Source organism: Pelophylax lessonae, assembly GCF_965119305.1.
Source record: "Pelophylax lessonae genome assembly, chromosome: 5".
Taxonomy (NCBI): Eukaryota; Metazoa; Chordata; class Amphibia; order Anura; family Ranidae; genus Pelophylax; species Pelophylax lessonae.
The window spans coordinates 416,896,034-416,915,135 of record NC_138772.1 but is presented as its reverse complement, the minus strand read 5'-3'; the positions used below and the strand labels follow the sequence as shown (position 1 = coordinate 416,915,135).

The window sequence follows — 19,102 nt, the reverse complement described above, 5'->3', positions numbered from 1 at the left end:
CAATGAAAAACCTTCAGATTTTTAGAGAAATGTGGTTATTTACATTTTTGCGTACGTACAATTTTCAGCATTTGGCGAAAAGGCTTAATTTAAAAATTACAAATATTTGTTATTAAATCAATAAAGTTTAAGCTTTTATATTTAGTAGGAATTTAGCAGGAATTTTAGGAAATTTGTTGTGTTCATATCTGCTAAAAACAATTTAGAGATTTTTTACCGAATCTATAGTTCTGATAAACATTTACGCAAATATCACAGGGCATTAAGACAGTAGCACATTCTTTTTATTCTACAGGTCATGTGCTTTCAGAAAATACTGGAATTTTTATTTCTTTTTTTTATACTAGTAATAGCGGCGATCAGCGACTTTTAGTGGGACTGTGATATTGCAGTGAACAATCTGACACTAAACGCTAAAAATATGCACTGTCACTGTACTAATGACACTGGCTGATAAGGTGTTAAAAATCTAGGGGCAATCAAAGGGTTACCTTGTACGTAACCAGTGTTTTTGTTTTTAATTTCAGGTGAATTTACTAAGGGATGTGCTGGATTTTGCTTTGCAGGGAAACAAAATACAGCACATCCCCATTGACAGGACTGAGCTCTGCATTGTTTTCATATGCAGAGCTCCCTTTAGTGTGTCTCCTTGCTGATCAGCGGATGCTGTGGTCATCCATTGGTCGGCACCTGCTGATAGGCTTCTTCTATGACTAATCACAGTAGAAGTGCCCTATATGTGCCCCCTATCTAGAAGTGCAGAATCACGTATGTATACGTGATTCTACACAGAGCAGCCGCCCTGTAGCAGTAAAGCTACATTCATTGGTTAATTAAAACATTTACTTCAAGATGTGGTTGTATTTGCTAAGCACGTAAACGTAACCTTTTTTGGGGGGGGTTTAGGTAATTTGCTGGCAAAAAACAAGCTGGTAGGAAGGGAAAGGAAAGAGATAAGCGAATTACTGTGCTGCTTTTCCTTTTAATGGTCAGTCGTAGGCTGCCGTGGGTTCAGCATGACCTGGGCTCAGAGGAGTTGTGTTAACTGATGCTGGTCATTTGAGCTTTTCTTTTAGATGTCCTCATGTCTAAAGTACTGTGGGGTATCTGTATTGAAGGTGACTATTGCAAAATCTGGCTTAACTATATATTTAATTTTATTGGTATCTTATTTGTGGCTGGAAACCTGGTCAAGTGTTCTTAATGTAACAATCTGTTTTTCAAAGGCACTACAGCATACCTTTCCAGATGGAGAACCATCTGATGCAGAGAAGGATTTTTGGGAAATTGCTTCGATGGAATGCTACAATCATCTGACAGAATGGCAGCCATTGGAATACTGCTCTACTCTCAACATTGACAGTGCAAAACCCCCAGATCTAAATAAAATATGGAATGATTCTTTTCATCAGGTGGTTTTATACATAGTTTACTATCACATGTATGGAAAGGAATGTTTTGATATTTTTGTGACAATCTTTCATTTTTTTGATGCAGGAAAATTATCTGCCTTACATGATCCGCAGTAAAGTGAAGTTGCTTCTTCATGGAAAGGATGACCAGTCTTTATTAACTTTTATTGATGAAGCCATGAAGGTGGAGCAGAGAAAAGTTTTGATGGAAACCTTGTACAGTCAGGAGATGAGTCTTCTCTACATAATGCAAGATGATTTTGACCGGGCTAAGTATTACATCAAAAATGGAATAGATGTCTTTATGCAGGTATAAACTTTGTTTTTGTTTTTTTTTTTTTGCTGGTTGGAGATTCTGCTATGTCCTCAAATCAATTCTGTAGCATTTTGTGTTTTGCTTTCTAGAACTATTCAAGTATTGATTCACTGATGTGTCAAAGCAGATTAACTGAATTGCAGTCAGTTCAGGCTCTCTCAGAAACGCAGGATTTTATTGAATTCATCCGTGTTCCAGGTAAATGGTTTTCTAACTATTGCTGTTCGATATCAGCTGATATTGCCTATAGACACAAGCCTGTCTCTTTGCCAGAAACTTTATTTCAATAGATTTTTATTGGGTTTTAGTGCAAAAGTAGACAAGTTAAACTGAACATTATATGTAAGCCAAACAACAAAGGTACAAAGCAAGTAAATATCATAGATAGATTAAAAAATGCAGTGGAAAAGGCATTGTACCCAAAAAGGGCACAAGGTCAGTTTCTATATAGGTCCAAACGCGTATCCCCCCTGATCTCTCTCATGTGGCCGAGGAGGGGGATGCGCCGGTATGAGCAAGGTCGAACGTGGACAAACCTCCTTGACCATGCACCCCACCAGTTAGCCACCAGTGTCAAACATGCAAAGAGTCAACTTCCCTTAGGCGTACTGTCTTAGAACTGTTGGTAATAAAAGAGGGGGTAGGGGTAACACGTCACAGTCATGATGATGTATGTCAGGTTAGAAATTCTAGCAGGAATAACCATTAGAGTGCCAAAGTGTCCAAGGTTCCCAGGACAGTGAGGCGGTCTGGTATTTTCCCACAGAGGAGGCAAACATTTATTCCTACATAGCATGCGTTTGGATAGTTTCACCAATGGTGGGAGCTTCAAGTCGTTTCCAATGTCTGAGGAGAATCAGACGAGATGCTAGTAGTGTGTGAGTACTGTTCTGAGGTGTTGGGGGGAGGGTCTTCTCTATCCCTAGTGAGCAGAGTGCCAGTACAGGGGTTAATTGAGAGGGAGATCCTATTATTTGAGAGATGAGACTGGAGACGCTATTCCAGTATTCCGATAGTTTTGAGCAGCACTACAACATGTGGAACAGGGTACCTTTTTCTCCACATTCTCTCCAGCACTGTGGGGATATCTGCGGTGAAAATTTGGCTATAAGGGGTGAGGTACCACCCTAGGTTCAGTTTGTGAGTTAATTCCCATAGACCCGCGCATTTAGTTGCCACATATGTAGTGGTCAAAGCTTTTTGCCATTCCGAGGTGTGAAATGTCATACCGAAATCTCTTTTCCATTGGGTGTAGGGGGGTAGTTTTAACAAAAGGTATTTTTATCATGGAAGATATTGTAGAACAAGGAAATTCCTTTCGCTCTGGATGTGGTTACTGTGTAGAATTGGGCAATATGCCAAGAAAGGGCTAATGTGGTATTTTTCGCCGCCCGTAGAAAATGTTGGATTTGCATATATTTATACTGGTTCTGGGCTGGGATGTCGATTTCAAGTTGTAGGGAGCGAAATGTCTTAACCGCGAGACCCACCAAGAGGTGTCCTCAACATTTGAGACACCCTTGGATATCTATGCGGCTATATTTGTATTGGGTATAATTATTGGTAAGCTGAGAATGGGGAAAGGGAGAGATGTGGATGGGCATTGATCCTGTGGGTGCTGTATGAGTTTTTGCCAGGTCACGACCGTGGCTTCAATAGTTGGAGAAAGTGGGGGAGTGGACGTGGGATATGTCGGCTCCCAATTAGGTAGTGAAGTAGGTTGCCCCTGGAAACCTGAGAAGATTCAAGAAGCACCCACAATTTTTCAGTTACAGGGTGAAACCAAGCTCTCGCTTGTGTAAGAATTAGGGATCGCCCGATTATTGGCAACACCGATATACCGGGGGGCGATATGCACTTTCCCCGATTTATATATAGCGAAATTGGCCCCTGAGGTTACCGATATTGCTGATATTTAGGGAAAGTGCTTGTACCGTGGTGATGCCTGCAGCTAGAGGCAACACCCCAGTACCGGTGTCCATAGCCGACGGTCGGCTGACTTGTAATGACAACCAATGCAGCTGAGAAGCCGCTCGGTTGTCATTACAAGGAGCCGGAGGGGACGTCCCCCCCTCCCACTGCCTTCCGTGGCTTGCTTGGGTCTCCCGTCCCACCGGGAGACCCGGGCATCCTACCTCCACCGCCGCCGAAGAGAAGATCTGGGTCTCTATATAAAAAATCCGGAAGTGATGTCATGACATCACTTCTGGGTACTCGGCGCCGAATAAAAAAATCTGACAGCATTCAAAACAGCCAAACTTGGCTTTTTGAATGCTTTTTGGTGCCGAGGAGGGGTTTGGGGTCTTTTAGAGACCCCCAGATCCATCCACAAGGAGTACATTTAGAAAAATAAAAAAAAATATTTTTTTACATGTCCGAAAATATCAGCAGATACCGATATCTGATGACCAAAATGTCGGTATCGGCATTAAAAAAAACGATATCGGTCGATCACTAATAAGAATCACCGCTTTGTAGTCTATAATCGATACATGACCCACCCCTCCAGCCTTTCTATTTGGGAGTAGTTTGCTAAAGGCACTCCGTGCCCTTTTGCCTTTCCAGAGGTAGCGGTTTAGAAGAGATTGGGCTTTTCGAAAGAAAGTAGTAGGGACAGGGATTGCCAGTGTCTGAAATAGGTACAACAGCTGGGGGAGCAGTATCATTTTAAATGACGCTAGTCTTCCCAACCACATCAGCTCCACAGCTGCCATATGCTGGAGTTTTGTTCGCAGTGTGTCTAGAAAGGGGGTGAAACTGGCCTGTACCAGGTCCCGTGTGGAAGAGGTAAGTGTGATTCCCCCTGGTATTTATGGGAACCCCTATGTGGGATTTAGAATCGTTTACCTTATAATAGGATATCTTGTTGAATAGATGAAGAGCGTCATGTACCGAGGTCAGGGATTTTTCTACATTTGTCAAATTTAATATTATGTCATCTGCAAACAGACTAATGGTATGAAATCTATCTTGGACACACAGACCTGAGATGTCAGGATGAGATTGTATGTATATCGCCAGAGGTTCCATAATAAAATCAAAAATAAGTTGCGAGAGAGGGCACCCCTGCCTAGTACCATTGGTGATGGGGAACAAACTAGACAGCGCTCCAGCCGTCAGTACCTGCACAGATGGCGTTGTGTAAAGCACCATGCTGGCCGAGTGTATTGGGCCTTGAATGCCAAAGGCAGACAGGTTGTGTGCCAAGTACGTCCAGTGAATCCTATCAAACACCTTCTCTGCATCCAACGTAAGGAGGAGAGGAGAGAAGGCGTTCTGTCGCTTCTCCCCTATGGATCATTCTGCCGGTCGTATCAGATATTTGGCGATGCTTAATAAATCCCGACTGATCCAGGTGGATGAGGAGGGGTACGATCTCTGCCATTCTCACTGCTAAGTTTAGCATATATTTCTCTGTCGCTCATTGACAGACGTAGTCCTCCTTGATTAATATCAACTCAGGTTATACTGCCCTCTACAGGAGTAGGACTAGACAGGAAAGAAAACGTTCTGGCCACAGCCTAGGGGCAGTCCCAGAGGGTATATCCTCTTACTTCCTGCTACAGCAAATCAGTTTTTTTTTGTCTAGTTAGGAGTAGGGACCGACCCTGCAAGTTAAACGTCTCGCCTGGACGCCAATGACCAACAGAGTCACGGCGTCCGTATTGGTCGACAGCCCCCCCACCCCGGTGGAGAGGGGTTCTGTCAGGAGTTGGCGCCCGCCTGGTTCCCGTATGGTGAGTAGAATGTTCCCCCTCTCCCCCTGTCGGGTTTGTTGGTGGACGCGGGCCCCTCTCTGGGATGGTCGGACACTCGGTTTTCTGGGTCTCCCCTCTATCCTATAACAGGTCACAGATCCCCCAATTTGAGTGTGATTTTTGTGAATAGAAACCAGGAGGCTTGGTTTGGGAGCTGACTATCTAAAGTCACTATATGACTGTAAGGGTGACTGAAGTCAGTGGCAGACTACTAAAAGGCATTGCTATTGAGGTATAGAGGTATCCTACCTGTCTAGTGTGTACACAGGCCGATGCCTATGCCTGAGTTACTGCAGCCACAGATCGCCATCCCTCCAGAAAGCCGGTCACTTCCAGCCTCCCGCAGGCCGAGGACATCTCCCGCAGGCCGAGGCACTTCCGCAGGCCGCACAGGCCGAATGCACACATCCCGCAGGCCGCTGCTAGCTTGCAAGCCGCCGCTATCCTACACAGGTCGCCGCCATTTTCCTGCAGATCGCACGAGGCCGCCATATTGGCGTAGCCTCGTGTCTCCAGCATGGGGGCGGCCATGTTTGAGGTGACCAAACACCTCGTGGAGTAATTGGGAGGCGCCGGAAGGCGTGTAAAGGGGCGGAGCCGCCTCCTTGGCCCAGGGAAAGCAAGCCAAAGACTTCCTGTCTGTAACAAACAGTGCTGGAAGCAGGTTGATAAGAAACTTCTGTGCATCAGGTGAGCCTTGGGGTCTCTCTCTCTCTCTTTCTGAGGGGTCCAAGCAGGTAGACTGAGGGGCGCTACTGCGCTGGGGGACTAAGTTAAAAAAAAAATGTTTTTTTTCTTGCAATTCATTTTTTGTGTTTACTGGCAAGTGTCTTGTTAATCATGAACCCTGCCACACATGTATCCCCACCTGATCCCCTCAGGGTGGCCGCAGGACCCTCCAGTACCCCACTTGTGATGATGCATTATCAGCGTTTTGGAGTCTTTGGTATCCCGGGTGGAGGTAGCCTGTCAGGGACGGGGGTCAAGAAGAGCGACCCCCGCCTACCCCTATGTCATCTGATACCTCAGATACGGATTCTGAGCTGGTCATTGCAGTCCCTTTTCTGGGGTTGTTGTCTCAGGTACGGTCTCCTCAGACAGTAAGGAGGACGCTTCTGCCTCCGCCATAGCACAAGAAGCGTTGGTGGAAGCACTAGTTGTGTCTGTCCGGGAAACCTTAAATCTTGAGGTTACACCGGCAGAGGTAGCTGAGATTCATATTCCTTTTTTGGTACTAGCAAGCCTACCAAAAATGGTGAAGGGTTTCCCTTGCCCAAATAGGGTCGTCCGTTAATGAGCCCTGCTATTTCCAAACGCATTGCTAGGCGCTATCATTTTGAGGAATCCCTCATTTCAAAGATGGACGGTACCACCAATAGTGGACTCACCGATTTCCAGACTAAATAAAACCACTGTTATCCCGTTGGATTGACAGAATGGGCCCCACCCATCTCTGGGGTGGGGGGACGTCTTCACCAGTTTCCGGATCCAGGGCTTTTCAGAATCCCGGATAAAGGGGTTCGCAAGGTCATATGGTCGGGATACAAGATCGAGTTTCGATCACTTCCACCGGTGCGATTCTTCCCTTCCAATATTCGACATCCCCGGGTCGCTTAAAAAGCTTTGCGGGGGACAGCTTGATACAACAAGCAGTGGTAGTTCCCATTCCTTGGAGGAGTTCTAGTCGAACTTGTTCACAATGCCCAGGAAAAAGGGCTAGGTGCGTCCAATTCTGGTCTTGGAAGAGATGGAGTCCATCCATACAGTGGTGGCCTCCCTGCATCAGGGGGATTTCCTGGCGTCCATAGACATTTAGGATGCCTATCCTCATATCCCCATCTTCGCAGGACATCAGCGTTTTCGTTGCTTTTTCCAAAGATCATCCCTGGTTCCCACCAGGAGACTGAACTATCTGGGCCTAATTTTGGATACATCCTTGGCAAGAGTGTTTCTCCATGCGGAGAAACTCCAGAAGATTCAGTCAATGATTCGGATGTTGCTGTCCATCAACTGGCTGGGATTGATGGTCGCCTCCTTAGAGGCAGTACCGTTTGTCCAGTCTCATACCCGAATTCTCCAAAGAGGGGATTCTTCCCATATGGAATCGGAATCCCGATTCCCTGGACAATCGGATCCGATTGAGTGAGCGGACCAGGGAGGCTCTGGTCTGGTGGCTTCGGTCTCCGATGCTCAGCCAGGGGAAGTCATTTCTTCTGATAAATTCCAGGTTACCGATAAATGTGTTGGAACTGAGAGCGATCAGACTTTCTCTGATTTACTGGACCGAGCAGCTCCAGGGCAGCCCGGTTCGGATCCAATCGGACTATGCCACGGTCATGACTTATGTCAATCACCAAGGGGCACCAAGAGTGCCCTGGCGGCCATAGAAGTGGCCAACATTCTTATTGGGGGAACAGTTGTTCCAGTTCTCTCCGCGATATTTATCACGGATTTGGACAGGCAGATTATTTCAGCCGTCAGATTCTGGATCAAGAGGAATAGTCTCTTCATCCAGAGGTATTTCACCAGCTGTCCCTTCATTGGGGCACCCCGGATTTGGATCTGTTGGTAGGTTGGCTCAACAGGGCTCGCACCCGCGATCCTCTAGCGGACGCAGCAGACACGCTGAACGGCCTGTAAAGGCAGTATCAGCTACTATATGTCTTCCCCCCTCTCAAATTGCTGCTGAGATTTCTCCGCAGGATGGAGGTGGAGGGAACTCCAGTTATCCTGGAAATTCCGAGCTGGCCTCGTCAAGCCGGGTACGCCGACTTGGACAGGCTTGTCGCGGACGCTCCTTGGAGACTTCCTCTCAGGGAGGATCTGCGGTCTCAAGGACGATCTTCCATCGTGCTTTACAGTCGCTGGTTTTAATGGCCTGGCTATTGAAACCCAGGTACTGAAGGACAGAGGGTTGTCAGCTTCAGTTATTCCTACTCTAATTAAAGCAAGGAAAGCGACTTCCAGCAAAGTCTATTATCGCACATGGAAGACTTATATCGCGTGGTGTGAATCTTTGGAATTTCCCCCACGTACCTATTCGGTGACCCGAATCTTGGCTTTTCTGCAAAAGGGGGTTGAGCAGAAACTATCCTTGAGCATTATCAAGGGTCAGGTTTCAGCATTAGCAATCTTCTTTCAGAAGCCTTGGGCTACTCATTCCTTGGTGTCCAGGGGGTGCGGCACTTGGCTCCTCCAGTGCGCGCGCCCTTACCTCCCTGGGATCTTAATTTGGTGTTTGTCGGTTCTTCAGAAACCTCCCTTTTAAAATATCAGGGAGATTCCCTTGCTTACATTATCCCAGAAGGTGGCCTTCTTGGTGGCTATCACTTCTGCACGCAGGGTGTCAGAACTGGCTGCATTATCATGCCATTCCCCATATCTAGTGGTTCATAGGGATAAGGTAGTTCTTCATCCGAAGCCATCCTTTCTTCCTAAGGTGGTTTCAGATTTTCATCTGAATGAAGATATTGTGCTACCTTCCTTGTGTCCTAAGCCCAATCATCCTCAGGAATATGCATTGCATTCCTTGGATGTGGTTCGGGCAATCAGGGTATACCTGAAGACTATGGAATCGTTCCGTAAGACGGATTCACTTTTTGTGATCACGGATGGCCCCAGAAAGGGGTTGCCTGCATCTGCCGCGACTATCTCCAAATGGATTAGACAGACGGTGGTACAGGCTTATTCTATTAAGGGTCGGAATCCTCCGTTCCCTGTTAAGGTGGTCCAGGTGGGCAAGGCGGCTACCTGGTCGTCGGTTCATACTTTTACAAAATTTTATAAAGTTGATGTGATGGCATCGGCAGATGCCTCATTTCGCCGCAAGGTTTTGCAGGCCGCAATTTGAGGAGACCGGTGGTCTACCTCGAGGGTTTTTTTCCGTTGGAATTTCAGTTGAGTCTCATCGTGTGAATGATGAGCCTTTAAAACTTCTAGTTGGCACCGGTTGGGCCTTCTCGATTGGATTTTGATTTCCATTTTCCCTCCCCTCATTTGTGGCACTGCTTTGGGACGTCCCGAGTTGATATTAATCAAGGAGGACTACATCTGTCAATTAGCGACAGAGAAAAATGGATTTTTGTAAAATCTTACCGTACAATCCTTTTCTCTTAAGCTCATTGACAGACGTAGTACCCGCCCCTCTGTTTTGAGTTGGGTTGGGTTAAATTCTCTAAACACTGCTTTGTGACATAACTGATTTGCTGTAGCAGGAAGTGAGAGGATATACCCTCTGGGACTGCCCCTAGGGTGTGGCCAGAACGTTTTCTTTCCTGTCTAGTGCTACTCCTGTAGAGGGCAGTATAACCCGAGTTGATATTAATCAAGGAGGACTACGTCTGTCAATGAGCTTAAGAGAAAAGGATTTTACGGTAAGATTTTACAAAAATCCATTTTTTCAGGTCACAATTCAGTAGAGAAATAGGACGAAAGTTTTGTGGCTCAACAAGATCTTTTCCCGGCTTGGGTATTGTGACCACAATTGCCTTAAGCATCTCAGATGGGAAGGCCAAAGAGGCAGCAGCGGTATTGTACATTCATTCCAAATGTGGTATCAAGGTGTTTTTGATGGCGCGATAGTACTCCCCAGAAAAACCATCCGGTCCTGGGGATTTGTTAAGGGGCAAGGTGTCAATTATCCTAATTAATTCAGAAGCCTCGAAGGGGGCGTTCAGAGTGGAAAGATCAGCAGGGGTCAATTTAGGGATTTTAGGCTTACCGAGGAAAGCGTTAATAACATCTGGGGTCGGTTGGGGTATGGATTTATGGTCCTTAAGATTATATAGGGATCTGTAGTAGTCCCCGAAAGCATTCGCCATAGCCTGCGGGTGGTACAGGTTTTCATTGGTAGTGGGATGGAGCAAGAAAGGAGGCCTTGTTTTTTGTCCCATCCCTTTCAAGCGTTGGGCAAGAAGTCTCCCTGCTCTGTTACCCTGGGTGTAGTGGCTCATTTTTAGCCTCCTGGACATAGTCCGGTCCATAAATATTGGGAAATCGACACAATTCTAATCTTTTTGGCTCTATACCCCACCACAATGAATTTGAAATGAAACAAACAAGATGTGCTTTAACTGCAGACTTTCAGCTTGGATTTGAGGGTATTTACATCCAAATCAGGGGAACAGTGTAGGAATTACAACAGTTTGTATATGTGCCTCCCACTTTTCAAGGGACCAAAGTAATGGCACAGATTAACAATCATAAATCAAACTTTCACTTTTTAATACTTTGGTTGCAAATCCTTTGCAGTCAATTAAAGCCTGAAAGTCTGGAACACATAGACATCACCAGACACTGGGTTTCATCCCTGGTGATGCTCTGCCAGGCCTCTACTGCAACTGTCTTCAGTTCCTGCTTGTTCTTTGGGCATTTCCCCTTCAGTTTTGTCTTCAGCAAATTAAATGCATGCTCAATCGGATTCAGGTCAGGTGATTGACTTGGCCATTGCATAATATTCCACTTCTTTCCCTTAAAAAACTCTTTGGTTGCTTTCACAGTATGCTTCGGGTCATTGTCCATCTGCACTGTGAAGCGCCGTCCAATGAGTTCTGAAGCATTTGGCTGAGTATGAGCAGATTGCCTGAAACACTTCAGAATTCATCCTGCTGCTTTTGTCAGCAGTCACATCATCAATAAATACAAGAGAACCAGTTTCATTGGCAGCCATACATGCCCACGCCATGATACTACCACCACCATGCTTCACTGATAAGGTGGTATGCTTTAGATCATGAGCAGTTCCTTTCCTTCTCCATACTCTTCTCTTCCCATCACTCTGGTACAAATTGATCTTGGTCTCATCTGTCCATAGGATTTGTTTCCAGAACTGTGAAGGTGTTTTTAGATGTTTGGCAAACTCTAATCTGGCCTTCCTGTTTTTGAGGCTCACCAATGGTTTACATCTTGTGGTGAACCCTCTGTATTCACTCTGATGAAGTCTTCTCTTGATTGTTGACTTTGACACACATACACCTACCTCCTGGAGAGTGTTATTGATCTGGCCAACTGTTGTGAAGGGTGTTTTCTTCACCAGGGAAAGAATTATTTGGTCATCCACCACAGTTGTTTTGCGTGGTCTTCCGGGTCTTTTGTTGTTGCTGAGCTCACCAATGCGTTCTTTCTTTTTAAGGATTTTCCAAACAGTTGATTTGGCCACAACGAATGTTTTTGCGATCTCTCTGGAAGGTTTGTTTTGTTTTGTTCTGCCTAATGATTTCTTGCTTCACTGATAGTGACAGCTCTTTGGATCTCATATTGAGAATTGACAGCAACAGATTCCAAATGCAAATAACACACTTGAAATGAACTCTGGACCTTTTATCTGCTCCTTGTAAATGGGATAATGAGAGAATAAACCACACCTGGCCATGGAACAGCTGAGCAGCCAATTGTCCCATTACTTTTGGTCCCTTAAAAAGTGTGAGGCACATATACAAACTGTTGTAATTCCTACACCATTCACCTGATTTGGATGTAAATACCCTCAAATTCAAGCTGTAAGTCTGCAGTTAAAGCACGTCTTGTTTGTTCCATTTCAAATCCATTGTGGTGGTGTACAGAGCCAAAAAGATTAGAATTGTATCAGTGTCCCAATATTTATGGCCCTGACTATGCTCAGATCCCTCCAAGAGTAGAGATCGGAGTTCATGTCTTGCGTTAGAGAGCTCCAACTCATGGATTTCTCTTGTAAGATTGTCTATCCGCTTATTTCGCTGCCTCTTCGCTCTAGCCCCTAATTTAATAAAAGTTCCTCTGATGACTGCTTTATGAGCATTCCAGAAAGGAAAGGATTATCAGCAGAGGAAATGTTATAACTGAAATAGTTATGTAAACATTCAGTAAGTTATTTTTTGTGAACCGAGTTTTGAAGAAGCTTTGCATTCATTCTCCAGATGTACGTAGCGTTCGTGGAAAGTGCATCCTCCAGAAATAGTGAGACTGAGGCATGGTCCAACCATGTGATATCATAAATCCTGGAGGATGACACTCTCATCAACAGGTTGCGATTGAGCAAGAACAGATCTATCCTACTGTAGCAGTGATGTGGAGCTGAGAAAAAAATTATAGTCACATTCATTAGCATTTAAGTACCTCCAAGCATCAAAAAGTTCATGTTTTTGAATGTGGGATTGTAGTCCCTGAGGCCTTCTTTTTGGGGAGGAAGTCAAATCCATAGTGGGTTCCGGAATGTGGTTAAAATCCCCAAAAAGTAGTAGTGAACCTTTCTCTTCCTTTCGGATTACTCACATTAACCTATTAAAGAAGTGGATTTGACGGGTGTTGGGGGCATATGCGTTGACAAGAGTGTAAACGGTGGAGTTTATTTCACAGACCAGTATCAGGTATCGTCCCTTGGAATCCATACTTTTTTTTATTAGATTAAGGGAGACTGAATTCCTAATAGCCGTCATGACACCCCGCTTCTTCGTGTCCCCATTGGTGGTGAATATGTAAGGGAATTTTTTTATGTCAACATCTTCGCGGATCCGTACTACAAAAATTAGTCTCCTGGACTGAAAAAATGTCAGTGGTGTTGCACAGCTTCCTGTCATAATGCTTTACGTTTGGCTGGGTGATTGAGGCCCTTCGCATTTATGGATAAGAACTTCACTCCCATATTGAGCCATGTAGTGGATGCTTGTTAAATGTCAGAATAACAGAGTTACTTACAGTGAGTAGACAGTGACCTCTAGAGGATAGTGTCGCTATTGGCTGTCCAGTGTCCTTCCAGTTCAAGGATGTTCCAGCTTGCGACCTTCCAGGGGTATTTCTCCTGTTTGTCAGAGGTAGTAGAGGGGAAAACCAAAGAAGAGCAACAATAACAAGAAACAAAACTTAAAATCTGTGCCTCTCATCCGCTCAGGTAGAGAGGTACATGTAGTAAGACTAAGTGCAGCTGAACTGCTGCTCAGGGTGGGGGAAAAAGGAAATGTTGGAACCTCCGCTCCATGAGGTTCCACAATGAAAGGCTGTGTGCCATCCAGCGGTGATTTATGCTTAAGGGAGTATTTAGTGGTGACCAGATGACACTCTGAAGCCAGATGCTGTGCATTATCTGCAGGGGGAGTGGGATCCTTCAGGGATGGAAGTATCTTGCAGGCCTTGAGGAGATAGAGGCCCATTTCCAGGGAACTATTTCACATGGATGGCCCCTTCATGGGTGACCGTAAGTTTGGATGGGTAGCCCCATCTGTAGGTGATATTGTGGTTGTGCAAGGGTTTAGTAATGGTGTTGAGACTCCTACGCTTCTGCAGCGTGTGTTGGGAGAGATCCACAAAAAAACTGAAGGGCGAAGTATTACAGGGGTAGCTGTACGTTTCTGCGGGAGACCCTCATGATGCGTTCCTTTATGTGATAGAAATGAAGTCTCAATATCGCATCCCTGGGGATTTTATCAGGAAGGCAGGAAGACTTGGGCAGGCAAAGAATCCGATCTATCGTCACATCTAATTCCGACAGATCAGGAAGAAGCTGTTTAAACAGGGTAGAGGCATACTCATTCAGGCTGTCCTGGTGAATATTCTCTGGGGTCCCTCTGATTTTAAGGTTGTTCCGCCTCGACCTATCCTCCATGTCTGCAAGCTTGGCCTTAACCCAGTCCATCTCATCCTCCTTCTCATCATGTGCATCTATAATATCATTGATGGTGTTGGCAAATTCCCGCATTTTCTCTTCCGCATGATCTATCTACTCTGTTAGTGACTGACTGGAGGTCTCTGGCAAGTTTGTTCATATAGGAAACCATGTCTGATTGAAGGGAGCTCCTTAACCTCCCTGGCGGTATTCCTGAGTGTGGCTTGTGGTGGAATTTCTGTGCCATTAGCGGCAACCCCGCGCCACAGTTGGGGTACCGCCAGGGAGAAATCGCTGGATCCTGGAGGAGGTTACTTACCTTGTCCCCAGGATCCCGCAATGTATTCCGGCAGTGTACGGCGGCCGGATCTTCTGCCTGATGCTGTGTGCCCGGCTTCCGTTCCCTGCATCGCAGGGGGGTGGAACTGGCAGCAAATTCAAAAAGTATTATACACAAACACGCTGATATATTGTAATCCTATTGGATTACATTACTAAATAAAATAAATTGACTTTAGTTTGTCGTTCCCCCCCAGTGCCCTTGCCTGCAGTTTTACTGTACTATATATGTGTGTGTGTGTGTGTGTATATATATATATATATATATATATATATATATATATATATATACACAGTGCCCTGCGAAATAATTCGGCCCCCTTGAACTTTTTGACCTTTTGCCACATTTCAGGCTTCAAACATAAAGATATAAAACTGTAATTTCTCTGTCGCTCATTGACAGACGCAGGACTGATATCTTGATATCCGTAGGGTTATACTGCCCCCTACAGGAGTAGGACACTAGGCAGAAAAAAAGTTCTGGCCACACCCATGGGCAGTCCCAGGGGGTATATCCTCTCTCTCCCTGCTATAGGATGTCAGTTTTTTTCTGCCTAGTCAGGAGTAAGGACCTAAGTTCCTTGCTGGGATCTCTGGTCCTGGCAAGCTTTTTTAGATAAATCTTTTTTAGTTAGCTTTTTTCTCCAGTTGTTCCTGTGAGATCTTCAAGCAATTATGCCGGATCTGGGCGACGGGCTGGATGTTGAGATCCAGTGGTCACCCCAGCCGGCCTACGAGCGCGTGCAGGCCCTAGCGCCGCGCTGGGTCGGCCGCGACCTAGGTCCCGCTGGACGGGGACTGGCCCGCGTGTTAAACGTCCTGCCGAGTCGCATACGACCGGTCGACGGCCGAGTCGCAGTGTCTCCTCTGGCTGTCACCCCCCCCCCACTGGGCGGTGAGGGGTTTTTGTCTGGAGTGGCGCCCGCTCTGTTCCGGTATGTTGAGTAAATGTTTCCCCCCTGCTCCTCATGGCTGACTCTGGGGTGGACCCGGGCCCCTCCCTGGGACGGTCGGACCCACACTAATCTGGGTTCCCCTCTGTTCCCCTGTGCACCCTCCCCCTGCGGTGTCCCTCTCCCCCCTCCCTTCCCCCCTACGGGGGGGGGGTGTTTGTGTGTGTGTGGGGTGGCTAGCCGTTCATGCAAGCCGCTAAGGGGGTGGGGGTGGGGGGGTCCCGAGTGCGGATGGCTATTGTGCGGGGGGCTTCCTCCCTGGCTTCCCAGGGCCTACCTGCCGATCGATCGTCTGTTAGTGAATGTGGGGACCCCCCTTCCCACCGCAGTGCACGGGGCCGCCATTTGTTTGGAGTCCCTCATGTGGCTCATGGGGGCGGCCATCTTGGTACACCCAGCTCGTTTTGTTTATAGAGCTGGGCAGCTGTGGGAGTTACTGAGGGCGTGTGAGGGGCGGAGCCCCTCCCTAGACTCGGGAAGATTGCTCCACAGGACTTCCTTGTCATGCAGACAAACGCTGAGAGCAGTCCTGTTGAACTCTGATGCATCGTTTTGGGGGTCTCTCTCTCTCTGCGGGGGTCTCGAGGCACGCTGTCTGACCATTGAGGGGCGCTGCAGCGCTGGGTGACATTTTGCAAAAAAAAAAGTTTATTTTTTTTTTTCAATTTTGTCATATTTTGCTGACGGGTTTCCCTGGTGTTGCCATGGACCCTGCTGCACATGTGTCCCCACCTGATCCCCTCGTGGTGGCCGCAGGGCCCTCCGATTCTCCGCTCACCATTGATGTGCTTTCGGCGGTCCTGGAGTCATTTGTGTCCCGGGTGGAGGTGGCCTGTCAGGGACGGGGGGCTAAAAAGTGACCCCCGCCTACCCCTGTCTTGTCTGATGCCTCAGATTCTGATCCTGAGCCAATCGCTGCTACTGCGGGTTCCTCCTCTGGGGCTGCTGTCTCGCGCCCCGTCTCCTCTGATAGTGAGGATGACCTTTCTGCCTCCGCCATAGCGCAAGACAAGGCACTGGTGGACGCACTGATTGTGTCTGTCCGGGAGACCCTAAAACTGGAGGTTGCACCTGCGGATGCAGCTCATAATGGAAGTTGCCTTTGGCACTCACAAGCCCTCCAGGGTGGCGAAGGTGTTTCCCTTTCCCAAATGCTTTGACGATATCATTAAAAAGGAGTGGGTCCGTCCAAAACGACCCCCTGGGATGCCCAAACGGATTGCTAGGCGCTACCCGTTTGAAGAGTCCCTCCTTAAGAAATGGATGGTGCCACCTTCGGTGGATCCGCCGGTTTCCAGACTAAATAAGGCTACTGTTATCCCATTGGAGGATTCCACGTCCTTTCGGGATCCGGTTGATCGTAGGGCAGAATCTGTGTCCCCTTCCATATTCTCCCTGGCAGGGTCGGCCTTAAGGCCAGTGTTTACCATTGCTCTGGTTTCGCAGACGTTGACGGAATGGGCCAAGCTGTTACGCCATGACCTGGAGGGGAGAAGTCTCCCCCCTGCCGTGACGGATTTGCTGGAGCAGATGGTGCTGGGGCTACAGTTTGTTTGTGACGCCGCACTGGACGCTGCTCCATTGCTGGGGCGTGTGTCGATCTCGGCGGTGGTCCTCCGGCGCATGCTATGGTTGAAGTGCAGGTCGGCGGATCAGGCTTCCAAAAAAGCCTTGACTGATCTCCCTTTTCAGGGGGATCGCCTGTTTGGTGCTACCTTGGATGAGATTATCAAAGATCACACTGGGGGCAAGAGGACCTTTCCACCACAGGTTTAGAAGGGTAAGGAACCTCGTCGCAGACAGGGACCTTCCTTTTCAGCTCACAAGAAGTTTTTTCGCTCTTCCGGGGCGGGCGACAAGGCGAAGCACTCCTAAGCCCCCCCCCCCCCCCCGGGGGGTTTCAAGAGACCCTGGTCTGGTAAGCAAAAATACGGTCCTTCCAGACCTGAGGATAAAACCGCTTCAGCCTGAAGGTGCGCCCCCACCCATATCAGGGGTGGGGGGGTGTCTTCGCCGGTTCCCGGACCCGTGGCTCTCCAGGATTCAAGACAAATGGGTTCACGAGGTCCTACGGTCGGGATACAAGATCGAGTTTCAATCACTTCCACCGGTGCGGTTCTTCCCTTCCAATATGCGACTGTCCCCGAATCGCCTAGCGGCTCTGGGGGCAGTGCAGGACTTGATGCAACAAGGAGTGGAGGCCATTCACACAGTGGTGGCCTCCCTGCATCAGGGGGATTTTCTGGCGTCCATAGACATCAAGGATGCCTATCTTCAAGTTCCCATTTACGCAGGACACCAGCGGTTTCTGCGCTTTGCTGTGGGAGAGGACCATTATCAGTTTGTGGCATTACCCTTTGGTCTCGCTTCTGCTCCCCGGGTTTTCACAAAGGTTTTGGCCCCAGTTCTGGTGCTGTTGCGGCTGCGGGGCATATCGGTCCTGGGCTACTTGGACAACCTCCTCCTTGGTACGTAGTCTCCGCAGACTCAGTTTCATACGCGGACTCTCCAAAAGGAGATTCTTCTCAAATGGAACCGGAATCCCAATTCCCTGGACAATCGGATCCGGCTGAGCGAGCGGACCAGGGAGTCTCTGGCTGCTCAGGGGCTCTGGTCCCTGGAAGAATCCAGGTGGCCGATAAATGTGTTGGAACTGAGAGCGATCATGTTTTGCCTGGTTCATTGGATCGAGCATCTTCGGGGCTACCCGGTTCGGATTCAGTCGGACAATGCCACGGCCGAGACTTATGTCCATCACCAGGGGGGCACCAAGAATGTTCTGGCGGCTGTAGAAGTGGCCGGCATTCTTCATTGGGCGGAACGGTTTTTTCCAGCTCTTTCCGCAGTTCACATTCCGGGCATGGAAAATTGGCAGGCGGACATTCTCAGCCATCAGACCTTGGATCAAGGGGAATGGTCTCTTCATCCAGAGGTGTTTCACCAGTTGTGCCTTCATTGGGACACCCCGGACGTAGATCTGTTGGCATCTCGGCTCAACAGGAAGGTGCAAAGGTTTGGTTGGGGGCAGTATCGGCTGCTGTATGCCTTTCCTCCTCTCAAGTTGCTGCCGAAACTTCTTCGCAGGATAGAGGCGGAGGGAATTCCAGTCATCCTTGTGGCTCCGGACTGGCCTCGTCGGGCCTGGTACGCCGACTTGGTCAGGCTGGTCGCGGACGCTCCTTGGCGACTTCCTCTCAGGGAGGATCTGCTGTCTCAGGGACCCATTTTCCATCCTGCTTTACGATCGCTGGCTTTGATGGCTTGACTGTTGAGAGCCAGGGGCTGAAGGACAGGGGTTTGTCTGCTTCAGATATTCCTACTCTGATTGAAGCGAGGAAAGCGACTTCCAGAAAGATCTATCATTTCACATGGAAGTCTTATATCGCGTGGTGTGAGTCCCTCGGGGGTTCCTCCACGTTCTTACTTGGTGGCTCGGATATTGGGCTTCCTGCAATGGGGGGTTAAGCAGAAGCTGGCCTTGAGCACTATCAAGGGTCAGGTTTCAGCATTGGCGATCTTCTTCCAGAGGCCACTGGCTACTCATTCTCTGGTGTGGAATTTCATCCAGGGAGTGCGGCACCTGGCTCCTCCGGTGCGTGCGCCCTTGCCACCCTGGGATCTTAATTTAGTGTTGTCAGTTCTCCAGAAACCTCCCTTTGAAAATATTAGGGAGATTCCCTTGCTTACCTTATCCCAGAAGGTGGCCTTTTTGGTGGCTATCACTTCTGCACGCAGGGTGTCGGAACTGG

The 19,102-nt window shown here is 47.8% G+C and overlaps 1 protein-coding gene across 1 annotated transcript in view; it reads left to right on the top strand.

The window, feature by feature from the left end:
- Positions 1 to 19,102, top strand: part of PRKDC (protein kinase, DNA-activated, catalytic subunit) — a 1,165,045-nt gene that overhangs the window by 820,325 nt on the left and 325,618 nt on the right. The window contains exons 65-67 of the mRNA XM_082258689.1: positions 1,227 to 1,412; positions 1,498 to 1,722; positions 1,818 to 1,926. Coding sequence (XP_082114815.1) covers positions 1,227 to 1,412; positions 1,498 to 1,722; positions 1,818 to 1,926 — 520 coding nt within the window. The remainder of the gene's footprint in view (positions 1 to 1,226; positions 1,413 to 1,497; positions 1,723 to 1,817; positions 1,927 to 19,102) is intronic.